Genomic DNA, 24,158 nt, shown 5'->3' with positions numbered 1-24,158 from the left:
ACATCAAATCAAATCAAATTATTTGTCACATACACATGGTTAGCAGATGTTAATGCGAGTGTAGAGAAATGCTACATTGAGGTGATGGCGGTGGAAGAATGGCACGATAATGGGCCTCAGGATCTCGTTATGGCATCTCTGTTCATTCAAATTGCCATTGATAAAATGCAATTGTGTTTGTTGTCCGTAGCTTATGCCTGCCCATACCATAACCCCACCATGGGGCACTCTGTTCACAACGTTGACATCGGCAAACCGCTTGCCCACATGACGTCATACACGCTCTCTGCCATCTGTCCGGTACAGTTGAAACCGGGATTCATCCATCGAAGGTAAGCATTTGCCCACTGACTGCAGTCAGGTCAAGACCACAGGAAGTTGGTGGCACCTTCATTGTGGCGAACCTGCTCGTGGTAATGGCTGGAGTGGAATAGGTGGAACGGTATCAAATACATCAAACACATGGTTCCCATTCTATTTGCTCCGTTCCAGACATTATTATGAGCCATTCTCCCCTCAGCAGCCTCCACTGGACAAGACCCTGGTGAGGACGATGATCACACAGATGAGCTTCCCTGAGACGATTTCTGACAGTTTATGCAGAAATTCTTTGGTTGTGCAAACCCACAGTTTCATCAGCTGTCCGAGTGGCTAGTCTCAGACGATCCCGTAGGTGAAGAAGACGGATATGGAGGTCTTGGGCTGACGTGTTTACACGTGGTCTGCGGTTGTGAGGCCGGTTGGACGTACTGCCAAATTCTCTAAAACGTTGGAAGCGGCTTATGGTAGACAAATGAACATTAAATACTCGGGCAACAGCTCTGATGGACATTCCTGCAGTCAGCATGCCAATTGTGGCATTGTGTTGTGTGACAAAACTGCACATTTTAGAGTGGCCTTTTATTGTCTCCACCACAGCTGTCAAGTGGATGGATTATCTTGGCAAAGAATAAATGCTCACTAACAGGGATGTAAAATCATTTATGCACAACATTTGAGAGATAAGCTTTTTGTGCATATGGAACATTTTGTGGATCATTTATTTCAGCTCATGAAACTTGGGCCCAACACTTTACATGTTGCATTGATATTTCTATTCCTGTGGTTAAGGTAGGTGCTTTTATCAACGCGGGTGTAGTATTTACATACAGTAGAATTGCTTTCAATTGTATTGGGTTGCACAAAAACTTTCCGTGGGAAGCCAGAAGTTAAATACAATTGCATTTGAACCTACTGTGCATTGGGCAGGACGGTTGGTCATTATGGCTTGGGAATTTGAGACAAACTTACCAAACGTGGGTCTGTTGTAGACCCACTTCCTCTCTGCTTACTTAATGTCAAAATAAAAGTCCCCTACAAGTTATAAATTTTTTCTCCACTAATGGTGCACGTGCAGGACCTTTATTTTGACATGAGGTCAGCAGAGAGGAAGTGGGTCTACAACAGACCCACGTTTGGAAAGTCTGTTTAATAATATGATCCTTTAAGATATTTTGTCTCAATACAATTGAAAGCAACGCTAGTGTATATAATTAGAACCGCGTTGCTAAGAGTGCAGGAAAATAAGACAGGTGTCAAATACTGTAGCTAGCTAGATACATTTGATCTTGTATTGTGATCACCTTGAGAAAGTGTCCGCCTATCATACTTTTTTCTAAACCAAAACTTGGCACGGCATTGGTCCTTGTCCACCTTCATGGCCTATGGCTATGTTATGCACCCCCTTATAATTAGCAGTAATGACTATAGAACAATCACATTTATTCGTTTGTAACTGTGGTACATCTACACAGAGTGTTTCAAACCTCCAATCCTCCAATTTAACCTATTTGATCATAGAGAACTCCAGTAACCACAATTCCTGCTACTGTTTACATCCCCTTCGGGACGTCATTCAAGAAGCGACAAGATAACCGCTGACAACTTTCTAACTGAAGACAGATTTATAATAGATGTATAATATTATGGCTTTCATTTGAGTTTTGTACTCAATAAATAATTTTGCGCGATATTGATTGCTCGATAATATGCGTGTGAATGCTCTTCTTGCGATTGGAGACCAGCAATAACGTGTTATTTCAAATTTCGCGCTGTACAGACCGCCAGACGATAGGCTGGTATTCAGGCTAGCTAATTAACAGTGAATTAGTTACCACTGCTAACTCACTAGCTAGCTAGATCCAAACGTATCATATCCCCAATTCTGCTCATCAAAAAAATGCAAACGACCGATATTGGAAACAAGGAGGAGGGAAAAGTATGGCATCGAAAACCAACACCAAGTAATACTGGGTAGGTCGTTTCAAAGGATAACGTTAGCTCATAACTCACTTGTTGAGGCTCCATCACCTTGTGATAGTGAAGCCTGGCTGTTGAGTGTTGTTGATCGTAAACGAGAGGGGAATGCTAGTGTCTGTTTCTGCATATCTTGAATAGAAGCTGTGCTTTGCATTCTTGTCTGACAGCTAGACGTGCATCTTGTATGTAGACCACAATAACAGTTTTTGCTTTAACAGTATCATGGTCACAGTGATTCGCAGTGCAGCTGCCTACCAGTCCAAAACAGTCCGCTTCCTTCATGTCACCTTTGACACTACAGGGGACTCTTTCCTGGCTGGAGATCACCATGGGAATATTTATGTCTTAGACATCACCAGAAACAGGTGCAGTATGTCACACTGTCAACACCACAATATTGCATTGCAATACTCTTACTGGTGCAGGCCGTGCTCATACCTGTTCTGTCTCTCTCCAGGTTTAGACTTGTCCAGAAAACCGGTCAAGCATGCACTGCCTTGGCCTTCAACTTGCGCAGAACAACGGAATTCTTGGTTGCTCTTGCAGACTACTCCATCAAGTGCTTTGACAAAGGTTTGCCTCCTTACATTACTGCTTAATTGTTTTCCAAAAGGTTAGGAACTGATTAGCTGATTGAGGAGGGTAAAGTCATCTTCTGTGGTGTATTGGCCTGTATACCCAAACTTCCAGTATGTTGAAAGACCAATGATTCCATCAGATAATGGAGTTTTTGCTGGGTGTTTGCCAATTGGAACAAAAAAAGTGATTGATTGATTGTTTGATTCCGTCAGATACGAAGCAGCTGGTGAGCTGGATGCGAGGTCACGAGGGGGCGGTATCCTCCGTGTCGGTCCATGGCTCTGGCCGCTACGCCATCAGTACATCAGCTGACACGGCTCAGCTCTGGGACCTGGACACCTTCCAGAGGAAGAGGAAACTCAATGTCCGCCAGTCTGTCGGCATACAGAGGGTTAGATCATTCACATTTACACAACTGAATCATTTCATTTTTCAGATTTGACAGTACAATGAATACATAATGGCAAAATTCACACAGTGCCTTTTTATATTTTACATTTTGTAGAACTCTAAACAATTTATCTGAATTTGTGAAAATTCATTTTAACTGTGTGTGTTATTTTTTTCTAGGTGTTCTTTCTTCCTCTGGGGAATACCATCCTCAGCTGTTTCAACGATGACTCCATCTTTGCCTGGGAGAGTGACACGTTGTTCTGCAAATACCAGCTGCCTGTTCCTGATGAGGGACCCAGGATACACTACAAGGCATTTGCTGTCACACGGTGTGTGTGTGTGTGTTTTTGAACGGTTGAGTGGAAGTCTAATATACAAAAGTGTGTCTGTCTGTGGGGCTATGACAATTACAGATAAGCCCTGAACAACAAAGCAGATGTTCAGTACCAGTGATGTCCTCCTAAAACCATCTGTGTTCTCTTGACAGTGATGGGAAGATTCTGGCTGCAGGGGGCAGATCCAACCTTCTCCATCTGTGGTGTCTGGACACCAGGCAGCTGCTTAGAGTGGTCCAGATGCCTCCCAAGGTCCGCACTGTCAGACAGCTGGAGTTCCTACCAGACAGCTTCGATGGTGGGGCCAGCCAGGTATGTATTCATTCATTCTATTTATTCATCCTTTAACCAAGGAAGTCACTTTGAGTTTTACATCTCTTTTTCAAGTGAACCCTTGCCAAAACAAGCAGCCAATGTACAGCCAATGCTATCTGATACTGAGGTATTTTGGAGAACATGCTTCATTTGTCTCGGTGGTTGGAAAATTAGACAACATTTAGTTTTTGTTCTTCAGACTCTTGGGGTGCTGAGTCAGGATGGTGTGATGCGTTTCATCAACATCCAGACCTGCAAGCTGCTCTTCAACATCGGATCCCATGATGACGCCATCACCTCAGCCACCGTCAGTCCCAACGGACGCCATATTGTCACGATAATGGACAACGGCAGCCTAAACATCTACAGTGTTCAGTGTCTGACCCAGGACTACAACAAGGTAGCAATCATCAGAGTGATTAGAAAGGCTGTTCATCTGACACGTGTCCTTGAATTTGACTGAATGACCCAGGCAGCTTAGTTTCATCTGTGTAGTTTTTACATTGGCACACATCAGTCATGTTTCTGCCTTCCCCTGAGCCACTCGTCATCCTCTCCTAGCCTCCTCCGTCCCTGGTCAAAGTGGTGTCTGGTGGAGAGTGTTCCGCTCTGACAATGAAGGTGAAGTCAGAAGGGGTCCAGCGGCCGGCCAAAAACTCTGGTCGACGGGTCAAGACCAAAGTCCTGAGGCCTCCAGCTGTCCCCATGACAGAGGATAAAGAGGTACAGATGTAGGATATTCATTGGATCACTCTTTTGTTGCACAACAGGAAATGAAAACTTGTATTCAAGGTTTTAAAAGGCTTCTGAAGTTTGTAATTTCCCCTTGAAAATTTCTGATTTTGACCCCTACAAAAAAAAATCCATTAATTATAATCAATATTGTAATTCACATTTCCTGTTGCTCCAGGATTATTTTCCCTCTGTAGCAAACTGCCTCAAATTAAGAGCCTACACCTGTAGAGCATGCAGAAACACATGGCAGACAGAAGCATAGATACTTGTGGTATAATCTCATAGTGACCGTATAATAGCATGACCTTATTTACTTCTCTGGTCTGGAGCCAAGCTGTCTAATGATTTTACCATTGGTTTTCCTCATCCCACATTTTGAATGATGTTGTTTTGAATCAAGCGAGGCATTCAACTGATTTGTGGCTTTTCTTTTTCAGAATGAACTGCCTGACGGTCTGAACAAGAAGAGGCTTGTGACGTTACTGAAGGCATTTGGAGAATATCCAGCTAAATACAGGTAACTAACTACAAATCAGGAATCGGGGCCAAGGTGTCACAGAGGGGCAGCAACATACAAATGTGCTCCTTATACACTACAGTAAATGGTGCTCCTTTAGGCACTACAGTAAACGGTGCTCCTTTAGACACTACGGTAAACGGTGCTCCTTTAGACACTAGAGTAAACGGTGCTCCTTTAGACACTACGGTAAACGGTGCTCCTTTAGACACTAGAGTAAACGGTGCTCCTTTAGACACTACGGTAAACGGTGCTCCTTTAGACACTATGGTAAACGGTGCTCCTTTAGACACTACGGTAAACGGTGCTCCTTTAGACACTACGGTAAACGGTGCTCCTTTATACACTACAGTAAACGGTGCTCCTTTAGACACTACGGTAAACGGTGCTCCTTTAGACACTACGGTAAACGGTGCTCCTTTAGACACTACGGTAAACGGTGCTCCTTTAGACACTACGGTAAACGGTGCTCCTTTAGACACTACGGTAAACGGTGCTCCTTTAGACACTACGGTAAACGGTGCTCCTTTAGACACTACGGTAAACGGTGCTCCTTTAGACACTACGGTAAACGGTGCTCCTTTAGACACTACGGTAAACGGTGCTCCTTTAGACACTACGGTAAACGGTGCTCCTTTAGACACTACGGTAAACGGTGCTCCTTTAGACACTACGGTAAACGGTGCTCCTTTAGACACTACGGTAAACGGGTTCCGTTATGATGATCATGCGTTTTATTTGTCAGGATGTTTGTGTGGAGGTCCCTCCTGCGTCTACCAGAGAACCACGCAGCTTTCAGCAGTCTGACCGATAAAGGCCTGCACTCTGCCTACCTCAGCATCCAGGAGAGATACCCCATCAAGAGCCACAAACTGCAGCGGGGACTTCAACGGTATACTTACCTGGCTGGCACTATCAGCCTGCTGGCATGTTGGCCTGGGCACCTTCAGATCAGATGGAATTATTCATAGTAGGAGCTAATGGTTCTTCAATTTTTATCAAAACGTCTTTGATGATTAATTATTGTGATGGGTGTATCTGACAGTGCTGTCATTTCCATCTCTTGTCTGCCTACAGAGTGTTGTCTGCACTAGCCCACTGGGCGGCCATCTTTGGAGAGACAGACTACCTCCCTCTGATGGCGTTTCCCTTCGTCAAGCTCTTCCAGAATAACCCACTGCTCTGTTTTGAAGTGGTCTCCACCACTATAGGTACTGTACACACTGTACACACAGTATACACACAGTGTACACACAATACACAGTACACACAGTATACACTGTACACACTGTACACACAGTACACACAGTATACACTGTACACACAGTATACACAGTACACACTGTACACACAGTATACACAGTACACACAGTATACACTGTACACACTGTACACACAGTATACACTGTACACACTGTACACACAGTATACACTGTACACAATACACACTGTACACACAGTATACACTGTACACACAGTATACACTGTACACAATACACACTGTACACACAGTATACACACTACTAGAAACTGAATCATGTTTCACTTGTCCTTTCATGTTGGCCCTGTTTGCTAACTTCGCGTTGCTGAATATTTGTCACTTTTTCAGTTTACTTTTTAGTGTACCTTGTTTATGTACCTTTGGTTGTAAAATAGAGTTTTGACAGTTTTGTTTGTCCTTTGCAGTGAACTGGTGCCAGCACTGGTTTGAATACTTCCCCAACCCTCCTCTCAATGTACTGAGCATGGCAGAGAATGTTCTGGCTCACCATGACAAGGAACTGCTGCAGCACCTCATCGACTGTGGAGTCACCTCTCAGGTGAGACGACCAGGAGATCTCTTTTTAAACTCTCCTTACAACTGTATTGTAATGACACTAGTATTGTACGGTTGTTATTTTATCTGCTCCCACAAACAAGCGTTCAGTGATACATTTCCACTCGCTGTTAGAGACTCTGTTCTCTGAGATGTTGACCAGAGAAAAGTGGCTGAAACTCTTTAATAACCTCTATCTCCCCTCCCTCTCCTCCAGCTGTATGTGTGGCCCCTGTTAGAGACTCTGTTCTCTGAGGTGCTGACCAGAGATGAGTGGCTCAAACTGTTTGACAACGTCTTCTCTAACCATCCTGCCTTCTTATTGGTATCTGTGGTCTCATATGTCACCTGCTGCCGTGCCCCACTACTGCTCTGCAGCCACAAAGAGGACTTTGAGGTAAGAGGTTTTATGTAAACCATGGGAAGGTTTACGGTAAGATGTTTTATATAGGGAAGGTTTACGGTAAGAGGTTTTATATAAACCATGGGAAGGTTTACGGTAAGATGTTTTATATAAACCATGGGAAGGTTTACGGTAAGATGTTTTATATAAACCATGGGAAGGTTTACGGTAAGAGGTTTTATATAAACCATGGGAAGGTTTACGGTAAGATGTTTTATATAAACCATGGGAAGGTTTACGGTAAGAGGTTTTATATAAACCATGGGAAGGTTTACGGTAAGAGGTTTTATATAGGGAAGGTTTACGGTAAGATGTTTTATATAGGGAAGGTTTACGGTAAGAGGTTTTATATAAACCATAGGAAGGTTTACGGTAAGATGTTTTATGTAAACCATGGGAAGGTTTACGGTAAGATGTTTTATGTAAACCATGGGAAGGTTTACGGTAAGATGTTTTATATAAACCATGGGAAGGTTTACGGTAAGATGTTTTATGTAAACCATGGGAAGGTTTACGGTAAGATGTTTTATATAAACCATGGGAAGGTTTACGGTAAGAGGTTTTATGTAAACCATGGGAAGGTTTACGGTAAGATGTTTTATATAAACCATGGGAAGGTTTGAGGTAAGAAGTTTTATATAAACCATGGGAAGGTTTACGGTAAGATGTTTTATGTAAACCATGGGAAGGTTTACGGTAAGATGTTTTATATAAACCATGGGAAGGTTTACGGTAAGATGTTTTATATAAACCATGGGAAGGTTTGAGGTAAGAGGTTTTATATAAACCATGGGAAGGTTTACGGTAAGAGGTTTTATATAAACCATGGGAAGGTTTACGGTAAGAGGTTTTATATAAACCATGGGAAGGTTTACGGTAAGAGGTTTTATATAAATCATGGGAAGGTTTACGGTAAGAGGTTTTATATAAACCATGGGAAGGTTTACGGTAAGAGGTTTTATATAAACCATGGGAAGGTTTGAGGTAAGAGGTTTTATATAAACCATGGGAAGGTTTACGGTAAGAGGTTTTATATAAACCATGGGAAGGTTTACGGTAAGAGGTTTTATATAAACCATGGGAAGGTTTACGGTAAGAGGTTTTATATAAATCATGGGAAGGTTTGAGGTAAGAGGTTTTATATAAACCATGGGAAGGTTTACGGTAAGAGGTTTTATATAAATCATGGGAAGGTTTACGGTAAGATGTTTTATGTAAACCATGGGAAGGGACACTTTCATTGGTTAGGCCCTTTATATGACTTCATGTTATGACTATATGCCACTATATATGTTGTCATGACTACTGCGACAGTCTCCGAATTGTATATTAAGGATGAATATTGAAGAACAGAGCATTATTTGCATCATTTTAACATGGTTACTCTAGTCTAATGTATTAGTTGTTCACAGCAAAGCTGAATTTTTATAAATAAAAAAATATCGCAAGCATAGATTGGGAACTTTTCTTTTCTCCAAATTTGGCACAAACAAACTACAGGACTGATTTGATCAAAAAGAATGGTACTGATTGACCTATATGTAGCGAGGTTATAAGCAGTTATAAACCCTCATATCCATCACCCCGTTTGACCTACAGCAGGGGTCTTCAACCTTTTCTTGGCCAGGGACCCCCTCCAGGGACCCCTTCCCCAGGGACCCATTCCCAGAACCCCCCCCAGGGACCCATTCCCAGAACCCCTCCCAGGGACCCCCTCCAGGGACCCCTTCCCCAGGGACCCATTCCCAGAACCCCTCCAGGGACCCCCTCCAGGGACCCCTTCCCCAGGGACCCATTCCCAGAACCCCTCCAGGGACCCCCTCCAGGGACCCCTTCCCCAGGGACCCATTCCCAGAACCCCTCCAGGGACCCCCTCCAGGGACCCCTTCCCCAGGGACCCATTCCCAGAACCTCTCCCAGGGACCCATTCCCAGAAACTCTCCCAGGGACCCATTCCCAGAACCCCTCCCAGGGACCCCCTCCAGGGACCCCTTCCCCAGGGACCCATTCCCAGAACCCCTCCAGGGACCCCCTCCAGGGACCCCTTCCCCAGGGACCCATTCCCAGAACCCCTCCAGGGACCCCCATCATACATTAGCAAAAGTAATAATAATTAAATGCACATGTCTTATCATCAGGTGAATGATAATGTCAAGGAGAAGTAATCAACATTTTTTTAAATGAATAGATTAGCTGTGTTTCATTATTTTGACCTCAACACATTTTATAATTGCAAGAGGAAGTGTCCTTTTTCCTAAGAGCAGCTGTTTAGCTGGTTAAACAAAGGTTAGCCAGGTGTTGGCAAAAAGATGAAGTCCAGAAATCCTACCAGCAGCCATCGGTACTTGTCGTACTGGTAGTCTATTAGCAAGGGCTTTTCAAAGCCTTTTGTCAGCTGCTCCAATGAGTGTGATTGGCTCATTATAAGGAGTTGAGAAATACAGTTGACATCGTTAGAATAAAGATATTCTCCTCTTTTCTACTGTAGGTAGGTCATCCACAATGTGTTCACCCCAGTTGAATTCCCCTTGACCTAGAGGCTTGGAACTTTGTATGTAGGTGACTTTTCTCATGCTGAACAAATTTGCCTCAAGGATCCATCAAAGCACTGTCACACTGAGTGGATATTCACACTGTTCTCAGGGCAGTTCTGCCGGTTTTGACTAGAAGAAGTGACTGCTCAATCAGGAAATCAACATTTAAGAGTCCATTTTAAATCCTTTGTAAATCCACTCCACAAGGGCCTATCAACGTGGAACTTTTTAGGGTCATCAGAGACATTACCATGATGAACCCTATTCAGTTTGGCGTTGATATCGTAACTATTACCCAGGTGTCCTTTCTGCCATCCTATGAACCCTGTTCATTGCTTCTTGCAGCTACAGTATATGTACCTTCTTCATGAAGGGAAAATGCACCCTTGATTCTCTCCCTGCCTCCTTCTTTCTCTCCCTCCCAGTATTTCTTCCATCACCGTAACAACCTGGACGTCAGCTCCGTGATAAAGGAGACCTACAGGCTGATGGAGAGCACCCCAGCAGACATCCACCCCAGGAACATGCTGGATGACTTTCAGCCTCTGACCAGGGGACAGTACCCTGTCTTCAACAAGTACCCCACCTACATAGTGGAGTACCAGTCTCAGGAGAGAGAGAGGATACGCCAACAGGAAGTGGACTACCTCAGAGAGAGGTCAGATTATATCATTGCCATCTTATCCTTTCTGTGGCATTCTAGAACACTGGCAAAGACGATAAGGTTCACACAAAGTCAAACTCTTAATATCTCTTATCTCTGTTTTTCTTGCAGTAGCAAGGGGGGAAAGGCTTGACACGGACGTTTCGGTCAAAGCCTTCTTCAGTATTTGTGTCAAAGAACAGTGTCAGATATGTGTGCGTGTCTCTCCAGGCAGGCGGTGCAGGAGCTGCGTGCGAAGGCGGTTCAGAGGCAGGCTGAGGACGAGGCATGGTACACCCAGCAGGAGATACTGCAGCAGGCTGAGGAGAAACGCAGGGACATCCTACAGCAGGAGGAGAGCAAGCTGGCTGAACAGAGAACCAGGTCAGAGAACAGACAGTCATCTATGTCTGCCAATTTATTACCACATCAATCATTCAGGTAGCCTAGTGGTTAGAGTGTAGGGGCAGGCAGGTAGCCTAGTGGTTAGAGTGTAGGGCCAGTAACCGAAAGGTTGCTGGATCGAATCCCATGAACAAGGCAGTTAACCCACTGTTCCCCGGGTGCCGAAGACGTGGATGTTAATTTAAGGCAGCCCCCTGCACCTTTCTGATTGAGAGGTTGGGTTAAATGCGGAATACACATTTCAGTTGAATACATTCAGTTGTACAATTTGACTAGCCCCCCCCTTTCCAAGCCAGAACTGTGTCTGCATCATGTAGGAGGAGTACATTCTGAGGTAATGTGACACTCCCATGTCATAGTTATTGATCCTCATAAATGACTTGGTACAGGCCCATCAAATGTGATGTCACTAATTAAGATGAAATAGACTTGAGTTCCCTGTTCCAAGGTTTATTTATCTAACAGTCTGTAATGTGTCCCCAGGTTAGTCTGACAGTCTGTAATGTGTTCCAAGGTTTATTTATCTAACAGTCTGTAATGTATCCCCAGGTTAGTCTGACAGTCTGTAATGTGTCCCCAGGTTAGTCTGACAGTCTGTAATGTGTTCCAAGGTTTATTTATCTGACAGTCTGTAATGTATCCCCAGGTTAGTCTCTCTGATGGTCTGTAATGTATCCCCAGGTTAGTCTCTCTGACAGTCTGTAATGTGTCTCCAGGTTAGTCTCTGACAGTCTGTAATGTGTTCCAAGGTTAGTCTGACAGTCTGTAATGTATCCCCAGGTTAGTCTCTCTGACAGTCTGTAATGTGTCTCCAGGTTAGTCTCTGACAGTCTGTAATGTATCCCCAGGTTAGTCTCTCTGACAGTCTGTAATGTGTCTCCAGGTTAGTCTCTGACAGTCTGTAATGTGTTCCAAGGTTAGTCTGACAGTCTGTAATGTGTTCCAAGGTTTATTTATCTGACAGTCTGTAATGTATCCCCAGGTTAGTCTCTCTGATGGTCTGTAATGTATCCCGAGGTTAGTCTCTCTGACAGTCTGTAATGTGTCTCCAGGTTAGTCTCTGACAGTCTGTAATGTGTTCCAAGGTTAGTCTGACAGTCTGTAATGTGTCTCCAGGTTAGTCTCTCTGACAGTCTGTAATGTGTCTCCAGGTTAGTCTCCCTGACAGTCTGTAATGTGTCTCCAGGTTAGTCTCTCTGACAGTCTGTCTCCAGGTTAGTCTCTCTGACAGTCTGTAATGTGTCCCCAGGTTAGTCTCTCTGACAGTCTGTGTCTCCAGGTTAGTCTCCCTGACAGTCTGTAATGTGTCTCCAGGTTAGTCTCTCTGACAGTCTGTAATGTGTCTCCAGGTTAGTCTCCCTGACAGTCTGTAATGTGTCTCCAGGTTAGTCTCTCTGACAGTCTGTAATGTGTCTCCAGGTTAGACTCTCTGACAGTCTAATGTGTCCCCAGGTTAGTCTCTCTGACAGTCTAATGTGTCCCCAGGTTAGTCTCTCTGACAGTCTGTAATGTGTCTCCAGGTTAGTCTCTCTGACAGTCTGTAATGTGTCTCTAAATCAAATCAAATCAAATTTTATTTGTCACATACACATGGTTAGCAGATGTTAATGCGAGTGTAGCGAAATGCTTGTGCTTCTAGTTCCGACAATGCAGTAATAACCAACAAGTAATCTAACTAACAATTCCAAAACTACTGTCTTATACACAGTGTAAGGGGATAAAGAATATGTACATAAGGATATATGAATGAGTGATGGTACAGAGCAGCATAGGCAAGATACAGTAGATGGTATCGAGTACAGTATATACATATGAGATGAGTATGTAAACAAAGTGGCATAGTTAAAGTGGCTAGTGATACATGTATTACATAAGGATGCAGTCGATGATATAGAGTACAGTATATACGTATGCATATGAGATGAATAATGTAGGGTAAGTAACATTATATAAGGTAGCATTGTTTAAAGTGGCTAGTGATATATTTACATCATTTCCCATCAATTCCCATTATTAAAATGGCTGGAGTTGAGTCAGTGTCAGTGTCAGTGTGTTGGCAGCAGCCACTCAATGTAGTGGTGGCTGTTTAACAGTCTGATGGCCTTGAGATAGAAGCTGTTTTTCAGTCTCTCGGTCCCAGCTTTGATGCACCTGTACTGACCTCGCCTTCTGGATGATAGCGGGGTGAACAGGCAGTGGCTCGTGTGGTTGATGTCCTTGATGATCTTTATGGCCTTCCTGTAACATCGGGTGGTGTAGGTGTCCTGGAGGGCAGGTAGTTTGCCCCCGGTGATACGTTGTGCAGACCTCACTACCCTCTGGAGAGCCTTACGGTTGAGGGCGGAGCAGTTGCCGTACCAGGCGGTGATACAGCCCACCAGGATGCTCTCGATTGTGCATCTGTAGAAGTTTGTGAGTGCTTTTGGTGACAAGCCGAATTTCTTCAGCCTCCTGAGGTTGAAGAGGCGCTGCTGCGCCTTCTTCACGATGCTGTCTGTGTGAGTGGACCAATTCAGTTTGTCTGTGATGTGTATGCCGAGGAACTTAAAACTTGCTACCCTCTCCACTACTGTTCCATCGATGTGGATAGGGGGGTGTTCCCTCTGCTGTTTCCTGAAGTCCACAATCATCTCCTTAGTTTTGTTGACGTTGAGGTTATTTTCCTGACACCACACTCCGAGGGCCCTCACCTCCTCCCTGTAGGCCGTCTCGTCGTTGTTGGTAATCAAGCCTACCACTGTTGTGTCGTCCGCAAACTTGATGATTGAGTTGGAGGTGTGCGTGGCCACGCAGTCGTGGGTGAACAGGGAGTACAGGAGAGGGCTCAGAACGCACCCTTGTGGGGCCCCAGTGTTGAGGATCAGCAGGGAGGAGATGTTGTTGCCTACCCTCACCACCTGGGGGCAGCCCGTCAGGAAGTCCAGTACCCAGTTGCACAAGGCGGGGTCGAGACCCAGGGTCTCGAGCTTGATGACGAGCTTGGAGGGTACTATGGTGTTGAATGCCGAGCTGTAGTCGATGAACAGCATTCTCACATAGGTATTCCTCTTGTCCAGATGGGTTAGGGCAGTGTGCAGTGTGGTTGAGATTGCATCATCTGTGGACCTAGGTTAGTCTCTTTGACAGTCTGTAATGTGTCTCCAGGTTAGTCTCTCTGACAGTCTAATGAAATCCCCAGGTTAGTCTCTCTGACAGTCTGTCATGTGTCTCCAGGTTAGTCTCTCTGACAGTCTGTAATGCGTCCCCAGGTTAGTCTCTCTGACAGTCGGTGTCTCCAGGTTAGTCTCTCTGACAGTCTGTAATGCGTCCCCAGGTTAGTCTCTCTGACAGTCGGTGTCTCCAGGTTAGTCTCTCTGACAGTCGGTGTCTCCAGGTTAGTCTCTCTGACAGTCGGTGTCTCCAGGTTAGTCTCTCTGACAGTCGGTGTCTCCAGGTTAGTCTCTCTGACAGTCTGTAATGCGTCCCCAGGTTAGTCTCTCTGACAGTCGGTGTCTCCAGGTTAGTCTCTCTGACAGTCTGTAATGCGTCCCCAGGTTAGTCTCTCTGACAGTCGGTGTCTCCAGGTTAGTCTCTCTGACAGTCGGTGTCTCCAGGTTAGTCTCTCTGACAGTCGGTGTCTCCAGGTTAGTCTCTCTGACAGTCTATAATGCGTCCCCAGGTTAGTCTCTCTGACAGTCTATAATGTGTCTCCAGGTTAACAGCCATGAAGCGTGAGTTGAAGGTGAAGGAGCTCCAGCTGATGGATGCTGCCAGGAGACGCTTCCTGAAACAGCAGCAGGACCAGAGACTGACTGATCTACACAGACTGGACGAGCAGATACAGAGGAAGGTCTGTTTTCACTTCAGTCACCTCCCTGTATTTAATATTGAAAGAAGAGATTCATTCCATCCTTTTATTTTGTGTGTAATGTGATGGTGTGCCTATATGTACTCTACTGTCTATAATGGGGTGTCTATGTCCTCTACTGTATATAATGGGGTGTCTATATGTCCTCTACTGTATATAATGGGGTGTCTATATGTACTCTACTGTCTATAATGGGGTGTCTATGTCCTCTACTGTCTATAATGGGGTGTCTATATGTCCTCTACTGTCTATAATGGGGTGTCTATGTCCTCTACTGTATATAATGGGGTGTCTATATGTCCTCTGTCTATAATGGGGTGTCTATATGTACTCTACTGTCTATAATGGGGTGTCTATGTCCTCTACTGTATATAATGGGGTGTCTATATGTACTCTACTGTCTATAATGGGGTGTCTATGTCCTCTACTGTATATAATGGGGTGTCTATATGTACTCTACTGTATATAATGGTGTGCCTATATGTACTCTACTGTCAATAATGGGGTGTCTATGTCCTCTACTGTATATAAGGGGGTGTCTATATGTCCTCTACTGTCTATAATGGGGTGTCTATATGTCCTCTACTGTATATAATGGGGTATCTATATGTACTCTACTGTATGTAATGGGGTGTCTATGTACTCTACTGTATATAATGGGGTGTCTATGTACTCTACTGTCTATAATGGGGTGTCTATGTCCTCTACTGTATATCATGGGGTGTCTATATGTACTCTACTGTATATAATGGGGTGCCTATATGTACTCTACTGTATATAATGGGGTGTCTATATGTCCTCTACTGTATATAATGGGGTGTCTATATGTCCTCTACTGTATATAATGGGGTGCCTATATGTCCTCTACTGTATATAATGGGGTGTCTATATGTCCTCTACTGTATATAATGAGGTGTCTATATGTACTCTACTGTATATAATGGGGTGTCTATATGTCCTCAATGGGGTGTCTATATGTCCTCTACTGTCTATAATGGGGTGTCTATATGTCCTCTACTGTATATAATGGGGTGCCTATATGTCCTCTACTGTATATAATGGGGTGTCTATATGTCCTCTACTGTATATAATGGGGTGTCTATATGTCCTCTACTGTATATAATGGGGTGTCTATATGTACTCTACTGTATATAATGGGGTGTCTATATGTCCTCTACTGTCTATAATGGGGTGTCTATATGTACTCTACTGTATATAATGGGGTGTCTATATGTCCTCTACTGTCTATAATGGGGTGTCTATGTCCTCTACTGTATATAATGGGGTGTCTATATGTCCTCTACTGTATATAATGGGGTGTCTATATGTCCTCTACTGTATATAATGGGGTGTCTATATGTCCTCTACTGTCTATAATGGGGTGTCTATATGTCCTCTACTGTATATAATGGGGTGTCTATATGTCCTCTACTGTATATAATGGGGTGTCTATATGTCCTCTACTGTATATAATGGGGTGCCTATATGTCCTCTACTGTATATAATGGGGTGTCTATATGTCCTCTACTGTATATAATGAGGTGTCTATATGTACTCTACTGTATATAATGGGGTGTCTATATGTCCTCTACTGTCTATAATGGGGTGTCTATGTCCTCTACTGTATATAAGGGGGTGTCTATATGTCCTCTACTGTCTATAATGGGGTGTCTATATGTCCTCTACTGTATATAATGGGGTGTCTATATGTACTCTACTGTATATAATGGGGTGTCTATATGTACTCTACTGTATATAATGGGGTGTCTATATGTACTCTACTGTATATAATGGGGTATCTATATGTCCTCAATGGGGTGTCTATATGTCCTCTACTGTATATAATGGGGTGTCTATATGTCCTCTACTGTATATAATGGGGTGTCTATGTCCTCTACTGTATATAATGTGGTGTCTATATGTACTCTACTGTATATAATGGGGTATCTATATGTCCTCAATGGGGTGTCTATATGTCCTCTACTGTATATAATGGGGTGTCTATATGTACTCTACTGTATATAATGGGGTGTCTATATGTCCTCTACTGTCTATAATGGGGTGTCTATATGTACTCTACTGTATATAATGGGGTGTCTATATGTCCTCTACTGTCTATAATGGGGTGTCTATGTCCTCTACTGTATATAATGGGGTGTCTATATGTCCTCTACTGTATATAATGGGGTGTCTATATGTCCTCTACTGTATATAATGGGGTGTCTATATGTCCTCTACTGTATATAATGGGGTGTCTATATGTCCTCTACTGTCTATAATGGGGTGTCTATATGTCCTCTACTGTATATAATGGGGTGTCTATATGTCCTCTACTGTCTATAATGGGGTGTCTATATGTCCTCTACTGTATATAATGGGGTGTCTATATGTCCTCTACTGTATATAATGGGGTGTCTATATGTCCTCTGTCTATAATGGGGTGTCTATATGTCCTCTGTCTATAATGGGGTGTCTATATGTCCTCTGTCTATAATGGGGTGTCTATATGTCCTCTACCGTATATAATGGGGTGTCTATATGTCCTCTACTGTATATAATGGGGTGTCTATATGTCCTCTGTCTATAATGGGGTGTCTATATGTCCTCTGTCTATAATGGGGTGTCTATATGTCCTCTACTGTATATAATGGGGTGTCTATATGTACTCTACTGTATATAATGGGGTGTCTATATGTCCTCTACTGTATGGTGTGTTTGTTGGGCTCAGATGAACACCAGAGACCAGGAGACGGCAGCAGCAGTACAGGATATACAAGTCAGACAGATGGAGCTGGAAGCACAGAGACGGCTGTTTGAACAGGTCAGTGACTGTCCTCATCACAGCAACAATGTGCAGAGACCTGCCCCTGAGACAAACACCATCTCGTCATTCACATTCTATTCCGGGCAGCATAAAGTTAAGACACCACACGTCATTTAACATTGGCCATTTTAACGCTGTCCAGCTACAATATGGCTTGGTCTTCATTCACCAGACCGTGATGTCACCGTGTAATCCTTGTGATGTAGCAACTGGCCAAGGAGCAGGTGCGTGTGACTCAGGAGGTCAGAGCAGAGGTGGATACCAGGAGACACAGGTCAGAGGTCGAGGAAACCACCTTCCAACACCTCCTTAACAACGACACTGACGTCAGCCTGGGAACCAAGAAGGTGAGCGTTCATCTACTGTATACTTCCAGAGACTGAAATATAGGGGGTTATTAAACAATGACTGGAGAGAGAGAGAGACTGACCTCCACCCCGTCTCAGGTTCTAGACTGAAATATAGGGGGTTATTAAACAATGACTGGAGAGAGAGAGAGACTGACCTCCACCCCATCTCAGGTTCTAGACTGAAATATAGGGGGTTATTGAACAATGACTAGAGAGAGAGAGAGACTGACCTCCTCCCCGTCTCAGGTTCTAGACTGAAATATAGGGGGTTATTAAACAATGACTGGAGAGAGAGAGAGACTGACCTCCACCCCATCTCAGGTTCTAGACTGAAATATAGGGGGTTATTGAACAATGACTAGAGAGAGAGAGAGAGAGAGACTGACCTCCTCCCCGTCTCAGGTTCTAGACTGAAATATAGGGGGTTATTAAACAATGACTGGAGAGAGAGAGAGACTGACCTCCACCCCGTCTCAGGTTCTAGACTGAAATATAGGGAGTTATTAAACAATGACTGGAGAGAGAGACTGACCTCCTCCCCGTCTCAGGTTCTAGAGGAGTGTTTAGCTGAAGCAGGCCAGCTGGGAGTGGACACCGAGTGGCAGGCTGAGGTGATGAGGCGTCTAGACCAGGAGGATGCAGCCCGGGACAGACACTACCACCATCTGGCTGGACTACACAGAGAGACCCTCACCAAGGAGCAGCAGCTAGTTAACATCATGGAGGACGTAGAGGGACAGAGGGTAGGAGAGATGATGTAGAGAGGGTATATACAGTAGATCATGAGGATGTAGAGGGACAGAGGGTAGGAGGAGAGATGATGTAGAGGGTATATACAGTAGGTCATGAGGACGTAGAGGGACAGGGTAGGAGGAGAGATGATGTAGAGGGTATAAACAGTAGGTCATGAGGACGTGGAGAGAGGATGATGTAGAGGGTATATACAGTAGGTCACAAGGACGTAGAGGGACAGAGGGTAGGAGGAGAGATGATGTAGAGGGTATATACAGTAGGTCATGAGGACGTAGAGGGACAGAGGATAGGAGGAGAGATGATGATGTAGAGGAGGGTATATACAGTAGGTCACGAGGTCGTAGAGGGACAGAGGGTAGGAGGAGAGATGATGTAGAGGGTATATACAGTAGGTCACGAGGTCGTAGAGGGGCAGAGGGTAGGAGGAGAGATGATGTAGAGAGGATATATACAGTAGGTCATGAGGACGTGGAGAGACAGAGGGTAGGAGGTGAGATGATGTAGAGGGTATATACAGTAGGTCAGAAGGACATAGGGGCAGAGGGTAAGAGGAGAGATGATGTAGAGAGGATATATACAGTAGGTCATGAGGACGTGGAGAGACAGAGGGTAGGAGGAGAGATGATGTAGAGGGTATATACAGTAGGTCAGAAGGACATAGGGGCAGAGGGTAGGAGGAGAGATGATGTAGAGGGTATATACAGTAGGTCATGAGGACGGAGGGTAGGAGGAGAGATGATGATGTAGAGGACGGTATATACAGTAGGTCATGAGGACATAGCGGGACAGAGGGTAGGAGGGGAGATGATGTAGAGAGTATATACAGTAGGTCATGAGGGACAGAGGGTAGGTGATGTAGAGAGTATATACAGTAGGTCATGAGGGACAGAGTGTAGGTGATGTAGAGAGTATATACAGTAGGTCATGAGGGACAGAGGGTAGGTGATGTAGAGAGTATATACAGTTGGTCATGGAGGGTCCTGTTAGTTACTGTACCTGTTGATCAACTGAAGGATTGATTTATGGTGGGAGGAGGGGGTGGTGTTCAGCGGGAGATGGGGGTGTGTTCAGCGAGAGGAGGGGGTGTGTTCAGCGGGAGGTGTGCAGTGTGTTCAGCGGGAGGAGGGGGTGGTGTTCAGCAGGAGGAGGGGTGGTGTTCAGCGGGAGGAGGGGTGGTGTTCAGCGGGAGGAGGGGTGGTGTTCAGCGGGAGGAGGGGGTGTGTTCAGCGGAGGAGGGGGTGGTGTTCAGCAGGAGGGGTGGTGTTCAGCGGGAGGAGGGGGTGTGTTCAGCGGAGGAGGGGGTGGTGTTCAGCAGAGGAGGGGGTGGTGTTCAGCGGGAGGGAGGGGGTGTGCAGTGTGTTCAGCAGGAGGTGTACAGTTTATTCAGCCATTCTGTGTTTCAGTGGGAGGAGGTGGTGTCTCAGAAGGCCCAGCTAGAGGAGCAGAGGCAGGCTGCAGCCACAGCCGAGGCCAACAGGAGAGTCTTCTTCAGCCAGGAGGAAGAGGAGAACGAGCAGCACAGAGACAACCTCCGCAGGAGCCAAGACCACTCACTCAGTGAGCCCAGCCCCATAGAAATATATGTTGTGGAGAGAATAGGCAGTCAGGTCCTATATTCTATATCTATCTGCAGTATGCTGAGTATTCTACCCCACCACCCACACTACTACACTACAGTCCTGTCACCTAAGGTTTCAGTGTTCCTCTAAGCTAATAGTTGATGTTGAAGGTTAGTGTTCCTCTAAGCTAATAGTTGATGTTGAAGGTTTCAGTGTTCCTCTAAGCTAATAGTTGATGTTGAAGGTCAGTGTTCCTCTAAGCTAATAGTTGAAGGTTGCAGTGTTCCTCTAAGCTAATAGTTGATGTTGAAGGTTAGTGTTCCTCTAAGCTAATAGTTGATGTTGAAGGTTACAGTGTTCCTCTAAGCTAATAGTTGATGTTGAAGGTCAGTGTTCCTCTAAGCTAATAGTTGATGTTGAAGGTATCAGTGTTCCTCTAAGCTAATAGTTGATGTTGAAGGTATCAGTGTTCCTCTAAGCTAATAGTTGATGTTGAAGGTTAGTGTTCCTCTAAGCTAATAGTTGATGTTGAAGATATCAGTGTTCCTCTAAGCTAATAGTTGAAGGTTTCAGTGTTCCTCTAAGCTAATAGTTGATGTTGAAGGTCAGTGTTCCTCTAAGCTAATAGTTGAAGGTTTCAGTGTTCCTCTAAGCTAATAGTTGATGTTGAAGGTCAGTGTTCCTCTAAGCTAATAGTTGAAGGTTTCAGTGTTCCTCTAAGCTAATAGTTGATGTTGAAGGTTAGTGTTCCTCTAAGCTAATAGTTGATGTTGAAGGTCAGTGTTCCTCTAAGCTAATAGTTGATGTTGAAGGTCAGTGTTCCTCTAAGCTAATAGTTGATGTTGAAGCTTAGTGTTCCTCTAAGCTAATAGTTGATGTTGAAGGTTAGTGTTCCTCTAAGCTAATAGTTGGTTACAGTGTTCCTCTAAGCTAATAGTTGAAGGTATCAGTGTTCCTCTAAGCTAATAGTTGAAGGTTTCAGTGTTCCTCTAAGCTAATAGTTGGTTACAGTGTTCCTCTAAGCTAATAGTTGATGGTTACAGTGTTCCTCTCAGCTAATAGTTGATGTTGAAGGTTTCAGTGTTCCTCTAAGCTAATAGTTGATGTTGAAGGTTTCAGTGTTTCTAAGGCAGGCCGTGTATGGGGTGTTGGTGACTAATACAGTATGTTTTGGCAGGTCAGCAGTGGGAGATGAGAGCCAGGTCTCCGTGCTCCACTAGTGGCCTGCTTCACAATCCTGTTGCTTCTCCTGGTCCTCATCAGTCTCAACAACGTCACAGTCCCAACAACATCTGTCTAAACAACCAGTCCACCTCAGACGACTCTACTTGCTGTGAGTGTTTCTGACTGTCTGTACCACGTTTATTTCACCTTTATTTAACCAGGTAAACCAGTTGAGAACAGGTTCTTATTTACAACTGCGACCTGGCCAAGATAAAGCAAAGCAGTGCGACACAAAACAGAGTTACACCTGGAATAAACACATGTACAGTCAATACCAATAGAAACACAGAGTTACACCTGGAATAAACACATGTACAGTCAATACCAATAGAAACACAGAGTTACACCTGGAATAAACACATGTACAGTCAATACCAATAGAAACACAGAGTTACACCTGGAATAAACACATGTACAGTCAATACCAATAGAAACAGAGTTACACCTGGAATAAACACATGTACAGTCAATACCAATAGAAACACAGAGTTACACCTGGAATAAACACATGTACAGTCAATACCAATAGAAACACAGAGTTACACCTGGAATAAACACATGTACAGTCAATACCAATAGAAACACAGAGTTACACCTGGAATAAACACATGTACAGTCAATACCAATAGAAACACAGAGTTACACCTGGAATAAACACATGTACAGTCAATACCAATAGAAACAAATCTACATTCACTGTTTCTACAGGTCTGTACTCCAGAAGAAAATATCAACAGAATTCTCATCTACCAAGACATTATTCAGTGTTCCCACTAATCTTGCTGAGTGTACATCCATACAGTAAGTCCCTGAAGAGTCCTGTGGTGTCTTGTTTTCTCAGTCTCTCTGGACCGGGGTCGAGGGGAGCTGGACTGCAGAGAGAGGGAGTTGATGCAGAACATCAGAGAGCTGCGGCAGAAACTGGCGGCCCGCGCCAAAACCTCCAACTCTACCGTCTCCCAGTAACCACGACGACACACAAACACACCTGCTGTGCCTTTTTAATTTAGCATATCTAGACTTGAAAAGGAAACTGAAATGGTTTGTGGTTTTCTGCTCGTTTGTCCGTTTGAAAGCTGATATTATTTGCCTTAACAAACAGCTGTCCTCTAACCACCACCCTGATGTTGACTAGTTAAAGAGGGATTAAATGAAAGCATTCCATGGTCTTAATGAGATTTGTAGCACAACCGTCTCCTGTGTATATTTAGTTATTTAAGTTGTTTTTAAGTATTGTTGTATCAACTCTGAGTCATTTTCTCTGCCTTGTTGACTAGTTTCAGTCTTTGCCAGACTATACTCACCAGTCGTGCTCTGGTCTGATGGTGACTTGACTTGCTAACCTCAGCATAGGTATCCAGGTCATTCACCTTTTAATAAAACCTTAGCAAATCAAATTGTTTTTGTCAGATTCTTGGTAAACAACAGGTGTAGACTAACAGTGAAATGCTTGGTAAACAACAGGTGTAGACTAACAGTGAAATGCTTGGTAAACAACAGGTGTAGACTAACAGTGAAATGCTTGGTAAACAACAGGTGTAGACTAACAGTGAAATGCTTGGTAAACAACAGGTGTAGACTAACAGTGAAATGCTTGGTAAACAACAGGTGTAGACTAACAGTGAAATGCTTGGTAAACAACAGGTGTAGACTAACAGTGAAATGCTTGGTAAACAACAGGTGTAGACCAACAGTGAAATGCTTGGTAAACATCAGGTGTAGACTAACAGTGAAATGCTTGTTAAACAACAGGTGTAGACTAACAGTGAAATGGTGACTGACGGGTCACAACAATGTAGAGAGAAAGAAAACAGGTAATAATATGAGTTATAATATACACACACAGGGCGAGTAACGATCACTTGGATACACACACAGGGCGAGTAACGATCACTTGGATACACACACAGGGCGAGTAACGATCACTTGGATACACACACAGGGCGACTAACGATCACTTGGATACACACACAGGGCGAGTAACGATCACTTGGATACACACACAGGGCGAGTAACGATCACTTGGATACACACACAGGCCGACTAACGATCACTTGGATACACACACAGGGCGAGTAACGATCACTTGGATACACACACAAGGCGAGTAACGATCACTTGGATACACACACAAGGCGAGTAACGATCACTTGGATACACACACAAGGCGAGTAACGATCACTTGGATACACACACAAGGCGACTAACGATCACTTGGATACACACACAGGGCGACTAACGATCACTTGGATACACACACAGGGCGAGTAACGATCACTTGGATACACACACAGGGCGAGTAACGATCACTTGGATACACACACAGGGCGAGTAACGATCACTTGGATACACACACAGGGCGAGTAACGATCACTTGGATACACACACAGGGCGAGTAACGATCACTTGGATACACACACAGGGCGAGTAACGATCACTTGGATACACACACAGGGCGAGTAACGATCACTTGGATACACACACAGGGCGAGTAACGATCACTTGGATACACACACAGGGCGAGTAACGATCACTTGGATACACACACAGGGCGAGTAACGATCACTTGGATACACACACAGGGCGAGTAACGATCACTTGGATACACACACATGGCGAGTAACGATC

General features: G+C 44.3%; 1 protein-coding gene across 2 annotated transcripts; it reads left to right on the top strand.

Annotated features, from left to right (window-relative positions):
• The first annotated feature begins 1,454 nt into the window (after positions 1-1,454).
• LOC109877362 (TBC1 domain family member 31) lies at positions 1,455-22,927 on the top strand. Of its 2 annotated transcripts, none has more exons than XM_031821028.1 (22): positions 1,455-2,292; positions 2,517-2,663; positions 2,756-2,871; positions 3,090-3,268; positions 3,448-3,599; positions 3,758-3,917; positions 4,120-4,320; positions 4,482-4,643; positions 5,093-5,172; positions 5,918-6,064; positions 6,250-6,383; positions 6,859-6,992; positions 7,206-7,385; positions 10,351-10,583; positions 10,800-10,952; positions 14,667-14,802; positions 17,549-17,641; positions 17,851-17,991; positions 18,543-18,737; positions 20,151-20,304; positions 21,484-21,639; positions 22,239-22,927. In XM_031821028.1, exons 1-22 carry the CDS (start codon positions 2,219-2,221, stop codon positions 22,538-22,540), a joined length of 3,429 nt encoding a protein of 1,142 aa, XP_031676888.1. In that variant the 5' UTR covers positions 1,455-2,218; the 3' UTR covers positions 22,541-22,927. The 2 variants fall into 2 exon arrangements, with proteins under 2 accessions (XP_031676888.1, XP_031676889.1); XM_031821029.1 differs by having other exon boundaries at positions 1,457-2,292; positions 22,372-22,927.
• Positions 22,928-24,158: the final 1,231 nt, after the last annotated feature.

The sequence above is a fragment of the Oncorhynchus kisutch genome, unplaced genomic scaffold (genome assembly GCF_002021735.2).
Source record: "Oncorhynchus kisutch isolate 150728-3 unplaced genomic scaffold, Okis_V2 scaffold3813, whole genome shotgun sequence".
NCBI lineage: Eukaryota > Metazoa > Chordata > Actinopteri > Salmoniformes > Salmonidae > Oncorhynchus > Oncorhynchus kisutch.
This window is presented reverse-complemented; position numbering and strand designations above follow the sequence as displayed.